The sequence below is a fragment of the Anthonomus grandis genome, chromosome 8 (genome assembly GCF_022605725.1).
Source record: "Anthonomus grandis grandis chromosome 8, icAntGran1.3, whole genome shotgun sequence".
In the NCBI taxonomy this organism is placed as follows: domain Eukaryota; kingdom Metazoa; phylum Arthropoda; class Insecta; order Coleoptera; family Curculionidae; genus Anthonomus; species Anthonomus grandis.
The window spans coordinates 8,624,027-8,646,846 of NC_065553.1; the positions used below are offsets into that span (position 1 = coordinate 8,624,027).

The 22,820-nt window shown below is 29.9% G+C and overlaps 2 protein-coding genes across 2 annotated transcripts in view; one reads left to right on the plus strand and one right to left on the minus strand.

Moving 5' to 3' along the window:
* LOC126739150 (uncharacterized) overlaps nt 1-22,820 on the plus strand; it is a 121,811-nt gene that overhangs the window by 95,116 nt on the left and 3,875 nt on the right. Inside the window, exon 5 of the mRNA XM_050444691.1 lies at nt 20,911-21,115. Coding sequence (XP_050300648.1) covers nt 20,911-21,115 — 205 coding nt within the window. The remainder of the gene's footprint in view (nt 1-20,910; nt 21,116-22,820) is intronic.
* LOC126739149 (uncharacterized) lies at nt 2,842-5,060 on the minus strand. Its single transcript, XM_050444690.1, has 2 exons — nt 4,766-5,060; nt 2,842-4,715 (listed from the first exon to the last, which is right to left on the minus strand). The coding sequence occupies exons 1-2, from the start codon at nt 4,999-5,001 to the stop codon at nt 2,897-2,899; spliced, it is 2,055 nt and encodes a 684-aa protein (XP_050300647.1). The 5' UTR covers nt 5,002-5,060; the 3' UTR covers nt 2,842-2,896.

The window sequence follows — 22,820 nt, forward strand, 5'->3', positions numbered from 1 at the left end:
TTTTTTTAAGTGGCATCCTTACTGGTACCTGAACGACTATTTTTAACTAGAAAAATGCATGTCACTATTTTTTATGGATTTTTAAAATTATTTTTATATAAACCCCTTAAAAGTACAACTCTTTGTCTCTTGATTTTTTTTTATCTTGCTTAGTTTCAGATAGCACTAGACCATATAAGAAGCATGAAAAAATGTGTCTTTGGGAAATTATTAACTTTTTTAACTTTTTCTATTAACAATTATGTAACAGCAGTTTAAAACTAACAGTTTTTTACTTAAATCAATAAAAGTAAATAAGTAAAAAACTTAGTAGATAATAATCAATAGTTGAAGATACTTGAAAAATAGTTACAGCATTTAGTACACAACTTGACAGTTTTTGTCAACCTGCTCTTATTGACAGTTATTTCTATTGGTATTTGTTGTTTACCTTGTTAATCTATTGTTAGTTTTTGGTGCTTATTTTTCGAGTTGTTTTTTTGGCCATTAAGGATATGAAATAAGGTGCATCTAATTTTTTTTTCTAGAAAACTAAGGAAGATACCAAAAAAACTGAAAAGAGAAAAATCTGTACTTTTAATTTTATTCAAAGAGAGTAAAAAATCCAGAAAAGTCAGTAGAGTGTAATTTTTTAGTCAAATATATTGGTTTAGCTATCGCTCAGCACACAACTGAACTTAAAAAATTTAATTAATTTAGGACGAAATCAACATCCTACTAGTATAAATTACAAAAAATTGTAATTAAATAATATTTAAAATGTTTAATTGGATAAATACCATGTGTCTCGTGAACGAAGCCATTGCGGATGCAACACTTTGTATAAATATCTAATATATGTTTGCGATTTAAATAACCAGACATACGCAATATAAAATATTATTAGAAGACATTCTATAGAATATATAATATCCTCAAAATCCATATTATATAAAAAATTATATATAGCTGTCAGATTTATGCTAATTCAATATTCTTAGTATTATATTGCGATGTATTAATGCCCTCTGAAGTCATAACTTGTAAATAAAAAAATAATATAATTTTGTATAATAACGATTACTAAAAAACAAATAAGATAAATAAAATAAGATGTATTTATACAAAGCTAAAATTTATTTGTAAAAATTAAAAAATTAAATAAAATAACTAAGTTTAAAAGTAATGATTTTATTGAATAAAGTATTTTTTAAAAAAGTCTTAAAATTTAATTTATTTTAAGGAAATATAAGTATAGAATAATTTTTTCTTATTTAAATATATTTTTTTATCTTAATTTTTCAAAAATGTTAAATTTATTTTGTGTGATTTTTGCCGATATGAGTGACCATTATTAAATGACTTATAATATTTTCTAGTAAGCAAATTATAAGTTCTTAGATAAAAGTACGCAAGACAAGAAGTTCTTATATAATTAGTAAACAAAGGTCAATAAGTTTTTCTCGCAATTTGTATTATCATTATTTTGTGGGTATTTTAATTTTTAATATTAATGAATTATATTCCTAATTTATTATTAACTTTTTGATTTACTCACTTTTAAAAGATTTTTTTTGGAGAATCTTAAATTTGAGTAAATGTCGAAGATTACATTGTTTTTGTCTCTAATAGATCTTAACAATTATTGTAGGTTAAAGTATCCATAAACAGGCTTTCAAACCAGTGATGCTTATTACCTTGTAAACTAGATAGTTTATAAAATATAAAAATCTTCCACGTAATTAGTGTAAAATATTCATATTTTTTGTAATTAACGTATAATTAAACATTATGCATACCTATTTTAATAAGACCGCTATAGACGATCAAGAAGTCTTAGGGCAGTTTTATTTGAAAAATTAGTACCAACCGACTGTACTATATTAAGTTTATTTCATCCAAATATCGACCAAACCTAGAACCCGCCAACTGCATTCCAGTATTTTTACAAAATTGATAAGCAGTAATTTTAGCCCAAACACACCTTTGTTTCACTAAGTTTCATTGCTATTTAAAATTGATTCCGACACGCGAGGTATATAGATAGCACCAATAAACTACTAACCTGGATTTTTTAAAGGGAAATTCGTTTAAAAAGAAAAGTTTAGTAAGTTGAATAAATAAAAATAACAACTAAAGCAAATCAAAATGATACTTCCAACACCAAGATCACCTCAATCATCAAATCAATCATTGAAGTACAAAAATCTCATCCACTATTCTCCAAGAGACCAACATACAAAATTGACGAAAACAAAGAAAAACACAAATTTACGGTCTCACAACATATAATCACAGGCTACACGTATTTTGCTCTAGTTAGAGCATCATCAGGCCTTTAAAAGCCATCTACACACTTCACAGTACATAAATAGATAATTTAAATAGTTTATTTATGTACTGTGAAGTGTGGATGGCTTTTAAAGGCCTGATGATGCTCTCTCTAACTAGAGCGAGACACGTGTAGCCTGTGATTATATATTGTGAGACCGTGACTTTGTGTTTTTCTTTGTTTTCGTCAATCATTGAAGTGTTACGTGCTGTATCTACATTTTATTCATATATTTGCCATGAGTTAAATTGGTCTGTAATCATGCTTTTATAATACGTTTAATTTTTTGCGCTTGTTTAAACTTTTCTATGATATGCATAACCCAAAAAGGCTACATTAATTCTAACCAACATCTTAAATGTCAATGACCGCGCTCTCTAAATATATTGATTTACTTAAGTTTTTAGGTATTGTTGTTTTACAATGCACCCATTAATTGCATATCTTCATCTATATCCGTTATATATTTTTACAGCATTTTCCTTTCCACTCTCCTTCCAATCTCTTATGTATCTTGAAAACAAGACCTATATATCAAATCGTTTATTATTCAATATACATTAATAAAAAAATACTGCAAAAAGTTTAGTGCAATATAGAAAACGATTCTTCCGGAATGATCCTGGGCTGACAAGACTTCCAGCTAGAAATAAAAACTTCATCTGGATTCCTGGCAATTTTCACAACATCGGGAAACTCTGGCAAAGCAAAAATGTACCCGGGAAACCAAGGTGGAGGATTAGTCCCTCTAAGTTGCACTCTGGACATGTACTGAACCGGATCTGCATCCACAAAGTATTCAATTCCGTGCGCCAATTCTGTTTCTACGTTTCCAGATTTTTCCAAGTCAGAAATATTTGCTGGGCCCAGAACAGCAACTGGTTCTGCACCAACTATGTTAACCAATGGTTCTATATCTTCATTTCCCCAAGGCATTTCTTCGTCCGCGATTGGTTTAAATGGCCTGGATTTTATTTCCTTCTTAGGAGATTTGGCTTCTGCATCCATTACAGTTGCGAAAATATCCACAGGTGGCCAATCTTTAGCATCTGTGACGTTTTTGTAGATGTTTGTTAAGTCTGTCAGGTCAGGAGTCATTGATTCCTTATGGATTTCTTTGGTTAAAACTTGAGGAACCATTACATCTTGAAGAGGTCCGGGCCCCACAGAACTAAGAATAACTGATTGTTCTGTTAATTTTTCTTCAAATAAAGTGTGAAATACTTGGTCGGGAGGACATGCGGGAGTAACACCACTTTCAACGGTATGCATTATATTTGCCAATGTTTCAGGCGGACTCTCGGCAATAGGTTCATCTGCAGTAGCTGGTGGATTTACTACTGACTCTTCAATAAGTATCATGGATTCTGTATTTAGTCTTAATTTTTGCAATCTCTTTTTAACCGATACTCTGTCTTCTTGAAGGGATAAATCTGGAGGCACCATTTTCAAAGTATTTTCCACATCTTCTATTTCCTCTTCTACTAATCGGGCTAGTTCATTAGGATCGATATCTATTTTTGGAGTTATTGTTTCATGTCGGACATCCTTTGCTGAAGTTTTATATGAAGGAGTCAAAGAAATAGTTTCCTTAACTGTAACAATATCTTTTCCTTCCGATGGTAGATTATAATCGGGATCTAATTGTTGCTCACTTATCGTTATTCTAGTTACTTTTCCTTCATCATCTGTGTCAGACACAACTAAATTTTTTATAATTTTTTCCGAATATTCATCTCTTTCAACTATTTTTTCTGTATAAGTTTCTTGGATGACAGGCTCCTTCCCTGCAGGAGTATCAATCATTCTCGGTTGACAGATATGTTGAACATTATGGGCCTTTGCATAAACTTGATCTTCTGGATCCAGCATCGACCTATTTAAAAGTTCTTGTCCTGCCTCATCTTCAGCTTGAGCAAGTAAAGGACTTGATAGATTAAATAGCTCAGCTGCCATTTCTTCATTCATCCGTTCATCAAGTTCATTATTTCCTGATAAATTCGCGTCCATGCCGCCCTGTCCACCATAGATGCTAAAGTTTCCGGCAAAAGTGTCACCCATTTTTGTTCCAGCCAAAGCTTTCACGTCCTTATTACCTGATGCAGGACAAGGCTTTACTCCAGAAAATTTAATCGATTTAGGAACTCGCGCTTCCATTTGTCCTCGAAGGGCTTGAGGGCTAGAATAGGTCATATCGCGACCTCCTCTGGATTGTGGACCATATGGGGCAGGAACGACATATTGCCCAGGTTGCATTGGTGTGGGCGCTTTGGCTACTGAAGCTGATGTTCGTTTGGCTCCTAAAGGTTTTGCTTTGGCTTGGACTGTTTGTGGTGCATCCAGTCGTGCCCTACCAGGGGTCGGAATACCTCTTGGTATTCCAGGAGTTGGTGCACCTCGAGTACTAAAAAGTTAATAATAAAATTATGTTACAAAAAGGAGCAAAGAACTTGCCTTGATGGCGGCGGTATTCCACTAGTTCCGGGTATTCTGGTAGACCTGGAGGCAGCACCAGCGACTGAAGGGCAAGGATTGCATCCCGAACCTCCTTGACCTCCAGCTGGCTCGACTGCGTTAAATTTGGTGTTGGTAATGATCCTAGTTCCGCCTGTAGCTGTTCTGGTACTCACAGTAGAAGTATTCTTATTTGGGCCTGGCCTGGCGAAGCCTGGACGAGGAATTTGAGACATATTTACAGACAATTTTTAAAATTTTACGTCATAAAAATAATTTAATATGCCAAATTGATTTTTAAAGCAAATAATTACAATTAAGAGTACGTTCATAAGTGTTTGATTGCGTTCATATTGATTTGTTTCCTCACTGGCTCTTTCTATGATTTTTATATAGACACTGAGCTAATAGAAAATATATAATGTTTCTCTACCTTCAAATCTGTTTTTATTTTAATATGCGTTACAATTTTTAGACTTTATTTAACTCTATTTTTTAACTTTCTACTATTTCTTTTCTAGTCTTACCCAAAGAAAAATATTTTAAAAAAAGTGATAAATGTTTTATATCTTTCTGGTTTAGGTTATGTTTTCACCGTATTTTTATTTGCATTATTGATGAAAAATAATAAAAAATATAGTATTTATATGTGCTTGTTTAGTGTTTATTTAGGAAAATTTTGCTAGTAATTAGCCTTAAATAAAACTTTTATTATCTGATAATACACATGTATATATCAACTAATATTATTTAAAATCAGTCATATCGAGTGATCGTGTCGTGTCGTAATATTCGAATCCCAATGATGTACTAAGATTCTAAAATCACGATTCGACACGATTACTCGATATGACTGATTCTAAATAAAATTTTCAATCGTGTCTGCCTAGTTTTTAACGATTTGTTGACACGCTCTGGTATATCGTATCCGTAATCATAATGTATATGTCGTATGCATAATGTGTCAGCATCCCTTTTTAAACGTATTTGTTTCATCGATTGCTTATTAATAGCCATACCAGGTTTTCATTTGTTTATCAAGAACCTTTCACTTTCACAAGACCCTATTTTCCATAAGCTCGTGTCAAGAATAGAGGCAGAAGAAGTAGAGTTACCATTAAATTGTCAGTTTTAGTATGTCAAGATTTTATGCCACAGGTGGTTTCCAAAGAAGCATTCGACAAGATTTTAATTTTGGAATAAGCAAAACTACTGCAAGTCGTTGAATTCATAAAGTTACTTAAATTATTGAAAATCACCTTGCTGACCGATTCCTTAAATTTCTAAATACAAGAGATGATATAACAACCTAATAAATTGATATTTATGGAGAGATTGCCACATTAAAACCAAAAGTGGATAAACACAACACTTTTTTGTGATTTTCCATGAATTCAATTATTATTCCCCTATGGGTAGTGGTGGTTTTCAACGAATAAAACGAGTTTAGCCCACGATTGAAATTTAGAATTACCCTTCTCGTTACGACAGAGTCGCGATCGAATTCGAAGTCGTGATCGTATCGAGATCGAGTCGTGATTTTAGAATCCCAGTGATCGCTTGAAACAACGTCAATAAACAAAAATTATTTAGTTCGTGACAGGTTACACGTCAAACGTCAACTTCATTACGGTTATTTAATAAATTTTTTGTTGGCAACACTGAAAATGTTCAGAGTGACCAACATCAAAAGGGACACAACCACTACAAAAATGGCGGCCACCAGGCAGCGGGCATTCTTGGGTATGGTGACCATATGCATTAGCAGTCCAGGTATATTTATTAAGTTCGTGATCTTGCCATGCGCATCATTTTGCAAACAGAGAGTGAATCGGTGCACACAAATTGATTATCAATTTAGGCTCGAACACTCTCCTCAAAACAAAAAATAACTAGGTATATATAGGTATTTAATCAGGTTTAATTAGCTTTAGTTATTGGGCAAAATATTGTTTATTGTACTTATTAGTTATAGTAATAACTAAGAACTTTTGAGGTATTATTGTATTGTAATTTCTAACTTATATGTAATATATTTGATTTCAGCCAGTCGGATGGAATTATACCGCTTTTATAAATCAGGTTAAAAAGCTTAACAAAAATCATTCAGGCAGACTCCTTGCATCAGCTTTAAAACCTCCGTGTAGACTTTGTCTTGCCCTACGGCTTTTCTATTTTTAGCTGAAGATATTGCATGCTGTACTGTTCTGTTGTTATATCTATACCTCCGTCAGAGAATTCTTCAGGGTGTTCAGATCGGTTATTGTTAAAAAGTCTTTCTATGTAGTTACACCATTCCTTAAAATTCCCATCCACCATTTCATCAAAGTTTGCCATTGATATCAGGTATGATTTTGTCCTGATCGTCTACGATTGCTGCTTGTCTTTTGTTAAATAATCCTGCTGATTCGTTTATGTAAATTAAAGGTATTGTGTTCAGAATCTAGATTTTCTATTTCTTGACATTGTTGTGCTAGCGATTCTTGTTTTAACAGTTTAATTTTATTCTTTATTTCTCTATAAAATTGTACTGAGCGCTGCTTTTTTTAACTTAGTCTTTAATCCATCAAATTCAAAATTTCATTGGTTATCCAAACTTTCTTTTTGTCTCTTGGTCTATCGTTACACAAAAGTGTTGTACTTTTAACAATATCGTTTTTCACCTTTGTCCAGACTCTTTCCACATTTTGCTCGGTAGAGTTATGTACGTTTTTAAGCCTTTTGTTTAATTCGACTTTGACTTTAGATGCTCCTAATTTTTTAAAATTTTTTCTCTATTTAATTTTGGCTACGACTGGATTATGATCTGAGTTTACGTCTGCACTAGAGTAAGTTTTTGCCAACTTAGAGGTATTTCTGTAATATTTACACTGGACTGATTTTCAATTACCCCATGATGTCATACAATTAACTTACCCGGCTTTGGTTTTTGAACGCATCTTAGTACCTTAAGTCCTTTATCATAGATCAAGAACACATCCTATTTTCTAATTTGCCTTATAAGGTGAATGTTTAGGCGAATATCAAAATAACATTTTTGTATCTGCATTTTGATACATATTGGGTTTAAAATTAGTTGAAAGTAAATAAAATCCTAATAATACGTTTTTAAATCACAAACACTCTCTCTATATCCATGGCCCTATCCCATAATAACATTTAGCATTAGTTTATTCGATTTACACCCATTATTAATTTTAGTTAGACATGACTGGACTTTTCGTTGTAAGTTTACCAAATCCGGATCAGAAATAACCGCTGTTGTGTCATCACAAAAAATGAAGATCTTCGCACTTTTAAATTCTGCTAAGTCATTTATAAAAACTGTAAAAATAAGCGGTCCAAGTACACTACCCTGCGGTGTACCCAGGTTTATCACAAAATCTGCAGATTGTTCATTTCCTATTTTTACATTAAACTGCCTATCGGTCAAAAAAGACCGAAACATTGAATTAATAGTCCCTCTAATCCCCACTCTCTCCGACTTCTCACTAACAAATGTTAGGTCCACTGAATCAAAGGCTCGCGAGATATCAAATAGCAATTCAACTATATGTTCATTTCTCTCAATGCAATCAAAAATGTGCTGTGTTAGTTCTACTCCAGCACTCTCTGTGGATAAGCCTCTGCAAAAGCCGTATTGATTAAAGCAAAAAACGCTATTTACATTAAGAAAATCAGTCGTTCTATCATGAATCACTTTTAAAAAAAAAATTGAGAATACACTGAGGAGATAAATAGGTCTATAATTTTGTATGTTGCTTTGTTCACCCTTTTTAAAGATTGGAACGACCACTGATCTTTTAACTGGTTGGAAAACAAGCCCTTTTCTACCGAGATATTGATAATTATAGACGGTATTATTGAAAGTTCATCAACACATGCTTTAACAAATGACACACTGGAACGTTGTCAGGCCCAGTGGACTTTTTGTTGGGTAGAGATTATATAATATTTGCGATTTCTAGAGCAGTAGTAGGCATAAAAAACATTGAGTTAGGGACATACTTCCTATAAGTACATGTGGCAGATTGATGAGCATCAAAATAAACCTGTAGTTCCTTTCCGTATCCTTTACATCTACAGAAAGATATTTACCAAATTCATCTGTAATCTCTTTATTATTTGTTAATGTTTTTTCCGATATTTTTATCTTATTTATTATACTATTTCTACTTTGTTTATTATTAAGCTTGTTAATAAGCTCCTAGCTTTAGTTTAATTTATAGCATCATTAATTTATTCCCCTCTATTTTTTCTCTCCTTATATTATGTCGAATTTTTGGTTTAAGTTTGTTGTATTTTGCATGAACGCTGATATTACTCGTTTTTTTTTCGTTTATTATAATTATAAATGCAATAATTGTTTTTCCGTTTATTAAAAGACGCAGTGCCTATACCACTGAACCATCTATTATACTAATTGGCAAAATTCTCCCACGCACAAAATATTGTAAAAGTAAACACACAAGAATCGCAAATGAATTGTTCATTCATCAGTATGATCTAATGAGATACACCCTGTACAAATCTTTTTTTGGATACACTCGACGCGAAATGCGCGGATAGCGATCGCGGTTGCTGAACATCATCATCATCGGAGGAGATCAGTGTTGGTGTTAGTCATCGAAATGAAAGTAAGAATAACCGTACTACATACCGGTGGTAGACGTAATTTTTTAATCGAAAGCATACGGTATTACAGTTGATGGTGTGCCGCTAATAAGTGGTTCTTTCGAATAATTCTGACGTTGGGTTGGTGCGTTTTTTTATTGTTATGTAAAAGAGTGATTGATAATGTTATATTTAAAACAAATAGTGGTTTGGAGTGATGCGCTAGAAATATTCGCGTGTGTTTATTAGGCTAATAAGGTCACGACATAATGTAAAATAATAGAGCCTATATTTAGGTTAAATGGAATTATTCGTGCCTGTTAGGCGTGCTGCGATTAATTTTTTTTTGAGTGCTTATTTTAGTTACTAAAAAGTGAAATAAAAGTTTCAGCCATATATTAAAATTTAATATCAGTAATATAAAAAAAAATTATATCTTGTATGATAATTTTTTATTTTCTTCATTTTGCTTAAGTTTTTCATAGAATTATAGAATTTATAATGCTGTTAAAAAACTGTAGTACATTTTCTAACATATCTTTAAAAAAGGCTAAATTAATAAACTTAAAATAATTTTACACAGAAAATTTAAATTTATAGGATGTGTTTATCTCATGATTTGTCGCGTCATTACTTGATATTTATAAACTTTGGATTTTTCAGTCTAAAAAAAAACTATCTACTGACCTCAAATATAGCGCAAAACTCTCTTCTATAACCTAACATCAACTCATACAGGGTAGTTGGAAACTCGATCCAGAGCTTTAACCAGATAATACACATTTGTCTAGAAAACTATAGTTTAAAATATAGTTTGACTAAGTGAAATATTTATTTATTATTCGTTTATGATAGGTCTCCCTTATCTTTTTAATTTTTTTAAATTTAAAACGTTGCTGCCTACAGTAACTATCGGCAAAATCTGTCAGTAAAAAAGTTCAAATATATCCTCTTTATTCTAGAGGTTTTTAATTAAATTTATTGTATTATTGAAAACTCAATAAAAGGAATGATGGAAGATACTATAAGTGATAAAAATACTATAGAATTAGTACAGTAGTTTAGTTTCCATTGAAATTCGTGGTTCATATTCTAGAAAAAATAGGAAACGTGCCCTTTTTAATGAAATTTTCATCGGTAAATTTAATGATTTAGAATGACATCTAACAACTTTTAACGTTCAAGTATCTTTTTTCATTTTACAATTTTTTACAATTCCCATGAATAAATCTAAAGCAGTTAATATTAGTTACATACAAAATTTGGTCTTATACCGCAAAAAATAAAAAAAGGATTTTTACTAGTGCATAAAAAATAACAAAGTATTAAATTGTAAGCAATATTATAAATTAATCATATACCCAAATTTCTTTTTTGCTTACAACTATACAACTTCCAAATTTCTTTTATTTTTTTTAGTCTAGTAAATTTGAAGTAGGGAAATTTTCCATATAAATTAGATCTTTACCGATTACGCCTGATATACTGATAAGAAAATTCTTAGAGCAGAATATGCAGGGTGACAATTTAAAAACCTGAAATTGCCATATATTAAAAACGAAATACTAAATGAAAAACGCTGAAAACAGTTTCTATAAAACGAAAGGGGTATAATAGCAAGCATATTAACTCTCCCTTATCTGCAACCCCTTGGACAGGGTGAGATACACCTAAAATTTTAAATAGGGAGGGGGTAGAGTACGTCATCTTGATGCTCTTGAAAAATGCTTTCCAATGATACTATAAAAGCGATATTTTAGAAATTTTCCTCTCTGTTTATCAAGGAAAACAATAAATGAAAACACAATTTTTAATATTATTCACATGTTCAAAATAATGCCTATCGTTATAGTGGTATGTCTCTGAAGAATTATAAACATGTCAAGCCCGTAGATATTTTGTATTGTTAACTTGCAATTCGCATTTTATTATCATAAAATTTACTTTAAGTAGTACTAGTTAGTTCAAGTTACTTTATACTAAAATTATTATTTTAAGAACAGTGAACTCGTTCAGTTTAAATAAGAAACAGCATTTTTTATCTTTAACAATGGGTATAGCATAGCTGAACTTGTAGACGTTATTTTCATTTATGATTCCCAGGATAAATGTTCCTTAAGGACAGCAAAATAAGTTTAGAGTCGTAAACTAATGGCTAAATTTAAAGGAACTGGTTTGTCGTAAACGCGTAACAGCGTAAAGTGTTTGCAATAAATTCCACTTTATCAACTCATCAAGCATCTGTAGCAACTGAATATTTTCGCGAATCAATAATAAATTTGCTTAAATTTTATAAGTTTTATCCCTATCAACTGCAAATACTGCCAGAATTTGGTGACCACGTTCCGGATAGAAGAATCCAGTTTTGTGAAATAATAACAGAGAGATTTACGGTAAAACCTCGACTAGTTAAAAATATTTTCTTCTCAGACTCATTACTGGAGTGACCAGAATCCACACGTACTAGTACCCCCAGAAAAATTAATGCTTGAGCTGGTATATTAGAAGATACTATTATCGGTCCAATATTTATACTAGGAAATTTAAATGGCCTCTACAAAGGTCTATATATATATATATATATATATATATATATATATATACAGGGTGTCTCACGACGAATAGACGCGATCGATATTTCGGAAACTAATTTTTCAAAAATTTTGAAAATTTGGCAACATGGCACAGTCGATGGGGGCTACACAACTAAAATATTTTGACAGTTGTGACGTTTCCGGTTATACCGGAAGTAGGTGTCAACTTCGTTATTTTAAATGGAACATCCTGTATATTTTTACTTTTTTGGCTTTTACGTGAAATTCTAAGTATATTTTGTGTATAATGTCCTATACCTAAGTGTAACCGTTTTTGACATATTTTTAATTTCATGTGAAAAACTATGTTTATAAGCCCTAACATAATTATCGATTACTCCCTTTTAGTAGCCTTTATTTATTCGTTAGTTTTGGTTTTATTTTAGAGGAAGGACCACTTTAAAAGACTATTTTAAAATTTGGCTAAAAAAAAGATACAGGGTGGTCAAAAACCTGCATTAAAAATTAAAATGAAAAAATCATTAAAAGTCAATTTTTTTAAATGGAAACCCCCTATTTTTATAATTTTTTCATAAAGATAATTAAAAATAAGGTTAACTTTGTATAAGGTTATCTAGTCCAAAAATCGATAGTTTCCGAAATATTGGCAGTTTAAATTTGGCCTAATATTAAAAGCCGTATAATAACACGGCTCAAGGATTGTTAATTAGTTGGGCATGACGGTTGTCATAGTAACCGCTAGAAGCGGCAGTAAGACAATAGATTATAGGCATTAAATTTATAAGTTACTTGCTATTTAAGTTTTCTTCGTAAAAGTGTAATTTAATTAAAAAGTGTACATTTCTGTTATAATCCATTATCTTACTGCCGCTTCTAGCGGTTACTATGACAACCGTCATGCCCAACTAATCAACAATCCTTGAGCCGTGTTATTATACGGCTTTTAATATTAGGCCAAATTTAAACTGCCAATATTTCGGAAACTATCGATTTTTGGACTAGATAACCTTATACAAAGTTAACCTTATTTTTAATTATCTTTATGAAAAAATTATAAAAATAGGGGGTTTCCATTTAAAAAAATTGACTTTTAATGATTTTTTCATTTTAATTTTTAATGCTAGTTTTTGACCACCCTGTATCTTTTTTTTAGCCAAATTTTAAAATAGTCTTTTAAAGTGGTCCTTCCTCTAAAATAAAACCAAAACTAACCAATAAATAAAGGCTACTAAAAGGGAGTAATCGGTAATTATGTTAGGGCTTATAAACATAGTTTTTCACATGAAATTAAAAATATGTCAAAAACGGTTACACTTAGGTATAGGACATTATACACAAAATATACTTAGAATTTCACGTAAAAGCCAAAAAAGTAAAAATATACAGGGTGTTCCATTTAAAATAACGAAGTTGACACCTACTTCCGGTATAACCGGAAACGTCACAACTGTCAAAATATTTTAGTTGTGTAGCCCCCCTCGACAGTGCCATGTTGCCAAATTTTCAAAATTTTTGAAAAATTAGTTTCCGAAATATCGATCGCGTCTATTCGTCGTGAGACACCCTGTATATATATATATATATATATATTATCCCAACCAGCGATTTAGATAATTGGAAAAAAAGTCCTATCGAATGGCCACCTAGATCCCCAGACTTAACACCTGTTGACTCTTTTTCATGTGGTCACCTAAAATCTGTGGTTTTGCTTGTTTTTGTTCCCTCTTCGTTTTATATAAACAGTTTTCAGCCTTTTTTTATTTGGTTTTTCATTCCTAACATATGGCTATTTCAAGTTCTTAAATCGTTAACCTGTATAGGGTCATTATTTAATGATGTTGAGTATGATTGCTACTTTCTGGATTTTTAAAAAATTTAATGATACTAAGTTTACTTTAAGTTGATGATGATCTATTTTATACGCATTAGTTCTTAAGGAAATCTTTTACACACATACTCTGTATAGGCCCTGGAGGGTGCGTAAAGGAAGTTTATTTTTAATATACTCACTTCATTGCATGCTGGTAGAGAAAAAAACGCTTTTATAATATATTAAAAGGAAAAAAAATTAAAGGATACAAGCCAAATTCACCATAATGACAATAATAAAATAAATGTTCCAATAAATCTTACTTTCGTGTACCTCATTATTACATTGATAAATGCATGGTCTCAAGAGTATTATAGTAAACCCGTTTAGGTTTCATCAGTCGTAACGAATTATCGAGCCAAATCGATTTTATTTGAAATTAATATCCTCTCTTAACAATTTTTTATTCGCATGCTCATCTTTATTTTTAATATTTAATTTATTAGTTTTAAAATATTACATGTTTTAAATTCGAATTGATAATCCCATCAATGTTTCATTTCACTTTTTAGAGCATAGACGTATATAGGACTTTTCTGAATAAGATCGTGTAAGATGAGATTTTTTCCCTCGATAAAAAGTCAAAATAGTACAAAATAATATTTACTAACCTAAAATGTACAAGGATTTTAAAGATAATTTTTAACTGTAAATAACAGTGGCGTACATAATATTAAAAAAGAAAACATCCAGTACACATCCTATACAGACTTGTTGAAAGATTAAAAAAATAATTACTATTGATGCTTAAAGGGCGCGTTTTTTAAAAAAATATTAAGGTTATAACGAAAAACAATTTTTTCTTTAAACTTTTAACACATTGTAGCTCAAAAGTAAAGTTAAAATCATCGAGGAAATTTACTCCCTTAGAGATAAGCATCTTATTCTGAAATACCCTGTATATCTAAATATTAACTTTATAGTCTGTGTATTTTTTCGCTTATACGTATAAAAAATATTTTATGCAACATTAAAGGTTAACAAGGTTTTTTTTGTCAACTTTTTAAAACATCCTTCAATAACTTAGTTTCAACATATGATTACTCTGTAATTGTACACTTAAGTTCGATGAACTCCATTATGCAAACTTATACAACCCATTACATCTGCAGGACACATTTACTGCTACATATTTTAAAAGACTTAACTAAAATATATATCATCATGAGCTTTTTACCATCAAAAATTCTACATTCACCACAAGTCAATTATTTGGAACGATTTCTCACAAGCCCCTATTTGAAAAAAAAGCTCCTACGCTAAATTAAAGATCTAGGTGACTTTTACTAACTTGAAAGCAACATAATTTCTAAAAATAATATCACTGGCGACCTATTATTATATTGTGTGCTTCAATTATTTTTATGACATTGCAGAGTTTAATTACATCATGCCTAATAGTGTTCGGAACGGAAAGATATGGATACGGGAAAAACAAATGCTAACAAATTTGTTTACATTACGTTATACTGTACATAATACCATTATTTGCAGCCTCTTGATATGCATAATGTAGCCACTCATTTACATATATGTTACATCTTCACGTGCGATATTACGCAGTGGGAATCTGATGGATATTTTATTTGTATTGTTTAGCCTTCTTTTTAAATAATTATCACTAAATCTACATTTTTATTGCATGTATTCATATTATAGTTTTTAGTTACTTTTTATAGTATAAATTCTAGGTTAGTCTTACTCGCCTTCATATACTTTCTAATATGAAAATATTTTATTACTAACTGTTGGTCTGCCATTTGGTTTTCGTGAGTTCATGTTATGATCTTTTGATGACAAAGGGTTTATAAATCTTTCAAATATTCATTGTTTTATTACATTTTTGTATGAATTATTAAAAAGTATAGTTAAAATCAAGAAATTACATTTATCTGGATGTTATATTTTAATTTAAAACTATACAAACATAAGTATTACATGCAAAAATAATTAATTAAATTAATAGAAAAATTAGTAAATTTATAGGTTTTGTTCCACTTTTGTTCTGAGTTGAAAATTATGTTATTCTGTATTTCTGGACTTTTGAGGTAAACTTATTTATTTTATTTTAATTTTAAATAATAATATTATTCCTAATAATCAATCAGTGTATAGAAATTAAGCCGCATTTTTGAGAATGCCATTGTTTTTACTACTTGTAAAAATGAAGCAATGTTATGAAGAAGTGTTTTTAGAAATACGCCATTTCTTAAATCTTGCTTTAGCCTTTTTATCAAAGTATAATTAAAATAATACAAATAGGCGATATAAAAAGAATTATATATATAAGGGAAAGAAAAAACAATGCAATATAAGAATCAAATTCAAATAAAAAGAAAAAACATCGAAAGCCAATAAATCCAATATTTTTTACCGAATTTATAGTGACTTACTTATTTGTTCTGAAAGTTCCATCAACCATGTATGTCAATAAATATATTCACAATATGATATGCCTATCTAGACAATTAAGAATTCTATTCACAAAAATTTTCATAGTAGAATATAATTAGAGTATGATCGTAATCTCGAGTCAAATATTAAGCCAAGATTCGTGGCTAAAGACGTACATACAGAAAGTCAAGAATTTTGAACGCAATGTTTTTTAAGCAATGTTAAAATTTTTTGAATATTTAATCAGTAAAAAGTATAATTTTTTAACATTCAGTGTCAGACTATAAGTATGTGAAAAATAATGTATTATATATAAATTTCAATTTATATTTAAGTTTGCTTGCCTGGGTTAAAAACTGTACCAAAATTGAATATCATCAGGATACTCATGTATCGAACATGAATAACGTAAGCTTACAGAACAAATTAAAAATAAATCTTATAAAGAATAAAGATCCTAGTATCGAACCCTGTACTACACCAGTAAAAATACGAGAACCAATTGATCATGTTGTTTAGAAACGACACTGATTTCATTGAAAAAAAAAACCCTAATTGGATTATCACTAAATGCAGTATATTTTAATTTAGAAGGAATTAGATTATGATTCACAGTATCAAAAGCCTTAGTCCACAAATGCTAATGCTGCAAGTTTCTTTGCACCAATTGTTCGGCTGATATTATTAATTAATTTTAATAAAACTGCTATGATACCGCGAGACTCACTAAAGCCCAACTGATGATCAGAAAATATATGATTTTTTGTAAGGAACATCAAAATCTATTTATATATTGTCTAATAAATTAAACATCACAAGTTATAAACTAATGGACCGAAGATTTCGAGAGTTCCGAGTAGGTTGTGAAATCAAATATCCACTATATGACAAATGTGTGATAATACATAAGGCATAGAGTGCCCTATCATTCGAACTGATAATGTGATAACCTGCAGCATTTGATTTAATTAATAAAAAGCATTCGTGCACGTCACTTATAGTGGCTAACTGAAACTTAAATTTGCTTAAATTGAAACACTGCACGTTTCTATACATTTCAGCAGTACGTGACGGTTTTTTTTTTAAATTTTAGGAAGAATCCAATGGGTTTGATATTTTAAAGTATTAATGAATCTACTGCAGATATCATATTGAAGAGAATTTTTTCTAATTTGTTAATTGTAGCGGTGAGAAACGATAGTGCATATTTGGCTTTAAAAGCCAAATCGTATTTTTTTGCTAAAATACTCATTTTAATGCCATCAACAAGCCCACAAATAAAATTACCCACAATTTGCATAATTTAATTTAATGATTATTAAGCATCGATCTTTTACGCTTGTTATCATTATATATAAATCGCTAGTAAATGCACTGGGATTATACTATAATAAATAACAACAATTACCGGCGGATTTCTGTCGCAAACAAAGTTGCATAACTGAACAAATAAACCAATTTTGTGAAATTCGCTATACCATTGACATTGAACTTTAATTAAGCAAATAGAAGAAAAACTTGATATATATGCAGGTTTTTTGCCATAAAATTAGAATCTATTAAGAATAAATGCAAAATTGACCATTAATTAATGTCCATTTATCATAACCGGTTATTTTTATTAGACTTAGAACGTCACCTTAGATTTTTATTTACACAAACAATTGGATTTTCAATGACTAACCACATAACAACGTAGCTTTTACAGTAATTTAACTATAATCTAGTGAAAGCACGAAAGAAAATAGTAATCGCAATTAAAAGTAATGTTTCCGCAACAAGAAAGAATAAATCATAATCGAATTAAGAAGTAATATTAGAAAAGTGAAATTAGTTGAACCCATCGACTGTGTTATTATGACTGTATAGTAAGTGACTATAAACGGACTGTGATATCGAGAGTGAATTTTAAAAATGGCTGCTACGGAAGTTAGTACCAACAATCCCTCGCATGGCGGAGTCTTATATTATGTTGTTAAAGTGCCTAAAGAAGATGACAGGTAAACTATTATAAGGATAATGTTATTCGGAATATTCTGTGTTAATTTAAGACTATAATACAGTCAATCTGCCTGAAATTTGGAAAAATCCATTGCGGTCTTTTGGTCAATCGTTAATTATCTATGAAACAAGTCTAAAAATGAAAATGTGTATTTCTCCTTTTTGTTATTTTTTACTATTTTTATAATTTTTTTTTGTAATTTTTTGTAAAGAAGCGAAGATTAAGACCTTAAAAACTAAATTCCATTCTTTTTAAATAAATTTACTAAATTAAAAAAATACTAAAAACATATTGATTGGTGATTCTGGCATCACATTACTTTGATCGGAAATATTTTTTTCCAAGGAGTAACGAGAAACAACGGCCGCCTAGATTTCTTAATTTTTAATTGACTGTAGTATTTGCTAAATTCGTGATTTTAAGGCTACCGAAAAAAAAGTGGTAGATCAATAGGTTACATACAAATTAAGTTTTAACTTCTATTTAGAAAAACACCCTCTTTTTTAATGATCACTAAAATAGACCTATAAATTTAAAAAAAAAACACCATATTTAAATTCAAAATGTGTAAGGTCCCTTTACTTGTATGAGCCTTTTACTCATATATATTTTAAAATGATTAATACGCTACATTTTTCATGTTCTCATTACTATTATCCATAAGTGTCATTACGTTAAAAGTTAAATAAATACTATATTTGTCTTTATTATCATTAACTAGCTCTAAAAGAGAAATATAGTTAAGAAGTATTTTTATATTTATAAAAAAAGGTTTATATAACTTAAATAAATCCGCGCATACGTATTAAATGTTTTTATGGACTGCAAACTAGTAAAGATATTACTAGTTTGATTAAAAACTTCGATTGAAAAAAAAATATATTACAGTTTTTAAAATTCCTAAGGCCAGATTAAAATTAATAAAGAAATTGTTAAGATAATAATGACCAGTTAACTTAGGACCCACTTTAAAATTGCAATATAAATTAGACTTGATTTAATTTTTTGCATAATATTTCAACTTAAACCCTAGTTTTCTATAAGCTTCTCTGAGAAAAAAATATGAAGAATTCGTTTATAGAATCTAAAATAAAATATATAAATTCGCCTGAAGTTAAGAATTTTTTTTTAGGAAACCTCAATCATAAAACTTGATTTGTGCAGGCTTAAAAAATGATATTTCAAGACGGGAAACAGTTTTAATGTAATCTTATTATACATAAAACATAAGTCAAAAAAAACCCGGAGGATACAGTACACTTATATGTCATTTATGTCAAAATTAACGCTGTGCCTTTCACATTCACGCGATTAAATCAAAGTCTTTTGAGATTCATATTGAATATATTTAACGGTTGTGCGAAGTCGCAACATTCATGAAGTTGATATTTTAAAATCAATTAAAAAATCTGTGCAATAGCATGTATCAGTGAAATAGGCCTATAATTGGAGAAGTCATTAAAATAATTTTTCTTGCTATAGCTTATATTTCATAGAGACAAGGAGACCATGAAAGCTTTGCTGAAAAGATTTATCATTTATTCTCGTGAAATTATATTTTTTTTAAATCAGTATCTGCGTACAGGGTCAATTAATTTAAATGGGAAGTTTCTTAAATCTTTATTAATATATAAAACTTATTATACCATTTTTTATGATTATATTTGTTTTTGCTTATAGGTTTTTTTAGAATTTAGTTAGAAAATTTGGTTGAAAATATATTTTTGGATAGTATTGTGGCAAAATGGGTCATATAAGCATTTTATATTTTGCAAAAAATTAATACATTTTCCTATAGTGTATTTTTGGATCTTCGATTTTTCATTCAACATTATTAAAATAAGGAGAAGGAAGGAACTAAAGGAATTAAATTACATAAAAATTAAATATTCAGTGATTGGTCTTTAAACAGGAAAAACACACTCATAAATTATTTTGTGAATGACTTTGTCAATTTTAATTTTAAAATAAATGGAAGATTTATTTTGCTAACCAAGTTACAAGTGTTTAGATTAACAACGGAATTTTTAAAACCTAATTACCAATAGTTTTAAAAACTAATTTTTCTACAGTAAGCTCTGAGATTAAGACACTAATAACCCATTAGGCTAATTAATTATAAATCTTTGGTTTTTAACATAATTATCAAAGAAGCCTAATCTTTTCGCTCGGTTGCAAGAATCTGACCCAAATTCAAACGGACCTGAACGACTATTTTTAAACCGTTTTTATTTCCAGACATTACCGAAACATTTTTCAGATTCCCTCGCTTTTCACATCTCTCAGATTTTCGTTACTTCCAGACAAACATATAGCATATGGTTTAATTATTTTGGTTAATGGTGTTTGTTCTATTTTTAAAACAGCGACAGTGTTTATAAGGAACCTTAATTCAGCGTGAGAATATTCGAAAGTAAGAAAATTATAGTAGCAAAGCTTACTGAATTAATAAATCATAAAGTTTTAATTCTTCTATGAAGGCCAAACGCTAATAAAACCAAAAGCATATACCTAATGTAATTCTTAAAAATAGCTTTTCTTGTCTCAGTACATCGAATCTATGCCACTTATTACTGTGTTGCAAAAATCAATATCTGTTATAATCAAGCCAGTGTGAAATTAGGTTACGCAAACAATAAAGGATAGGGGTACATAATCACTTAATATGTCAAATAATTAAGATATTAAACATTTATATTCTGATTTTCAGTACAGAAAGTGGCTGGGACAACCCTTTCCGACCTGGTGGCGATCTTTCACGAGAAGCCGACCAAATTGTAGAATTAATCAAAGGCGGTAAACCAATTACCCCCACTCCTGGTAGTGAAGCGCCGCCGCTGCCCTCTGGTGACGACTCGCTGGATCAAAACCATACGAGTCTTGGAGATTCAGTCGATGCTGTCAGTCCAAAAAAGGTACAGTAAGAATTATATAAATTAAGTTCTTTTTTGAGCGTTTTGGCTCAAGATATGCAAGATTCTCTTTTACTCGACCAAGAATTTTATTACTCTCACTAAACTCTTAATTCTATTGGTGGAACAGCATTAATCTGAAAAACAGTCGATGCTCTTTCATCGTATCCATGCTTTGTTCATTTTAACAGGAGTGAAAGGAGTGCTATAACTGTTTTTGCTAACACTGTTGTTAATAAACTTTTAGATCCAGCAGTATATATATTTAATTACAACGCATTTTTTTAAAATGTCCACACTATATGTAATATGTAATAATTTTGGGATACGTAGAAGCTGATCATATTGAGTGCTGTAATAAGAAATAAATTGGTAAGTTAAAAACATTGCTATCAGTAACAAAAAATCCATAGAAGAAACATTGCTAGTTACAATTGCAACAAATAGTCGGATAATGCTGGAAAAATATAATAAACTTGATCACAGCAGAATTTTTACTTTATTTTACAGTAACAGCTATAAGGAGACGAGAGCAAAATTGTAATCATTATTGTGATTTTCATAAATTCCCATAAATTATTATAAAAGTCTAGATTTACAATTTCAAGAACTTATAATTAATTAGTTATAAAGTAGCTCTATCATGTATTCCTTGAAGCATTTATGACCTGATCTTCTCGGACGGTATGTTTTTTAATGTTGTGATATTATAGTTGTGGAGGTATGTCTATTGAAAGACATATGGCTTGCCATCCATATTAATTGGAATACTTGATGTTATCTCTTTGCAGTATAATTGTACATAATTTTGTATTGTTTTAAGTTATCTTTTCAAAAGCACTTATTTTGTCTATAAATTTGACCAAATAATTTATAGCATTAATCAATATACTCACATATCAGCACTCTTATTAATTGAGCAAATATATAATTTGATGATCGTGTTTAGAGATTAATGCTGATAAATGAATATTATATTTTGCAGTAAAACAGTCGATATTTGTGATGTTTCTGTACTCCTTCGATTTTATTAGAAGATCAGATTCTAAATGATAATAATGACTGAAGACTATAAACTACAACTTATTAGCGAAAAGGGGATTTTAATAGATAAATTCATCATCTGCCTAGTTATGTTCACAGAATTGGTTACAAGATAATGTATCTATATCGTCCACCTATGAAATATCGGTCATATGTAATTTTTTTAAAATACCTATTATATTAAGATCCTAATTGTCACAAATTAATCTTAACAGTCAGTGAAAAGGCGAATCAATTTTTGTGCTCTCGAAAAAGTGGTGTCAGACAAATTGCATGGTGATTAATATTTTGGCGTAGAAAAACTAGTTACAGAGAAGCCGGATGAATGTTGAATACCTTTTTTTAATTAAAATCAGCATACTCTACATTAATATAATCTAAGATATTTTAATTAGCTTAATTTATTTATTTATATATTTATTGACTTTACAACTAATTTACAATTTACTAAAAACCATGCAAAAATGTTTGCCTCATTACTATTGCAAGTTTATATTTAGTTATTGTAACGCCTAGGTGTGAAATATACACCTGCGTGCGTTAGTTATCACTTATGATTATTAATATGAAATAAATCATTAAATTTAATAACACTTTTGATTTTAAGGTTGGTAGAATATTAGGTATAAGTAAATAAATGTTCTGAGGAGTAAAGTTTTGGCTT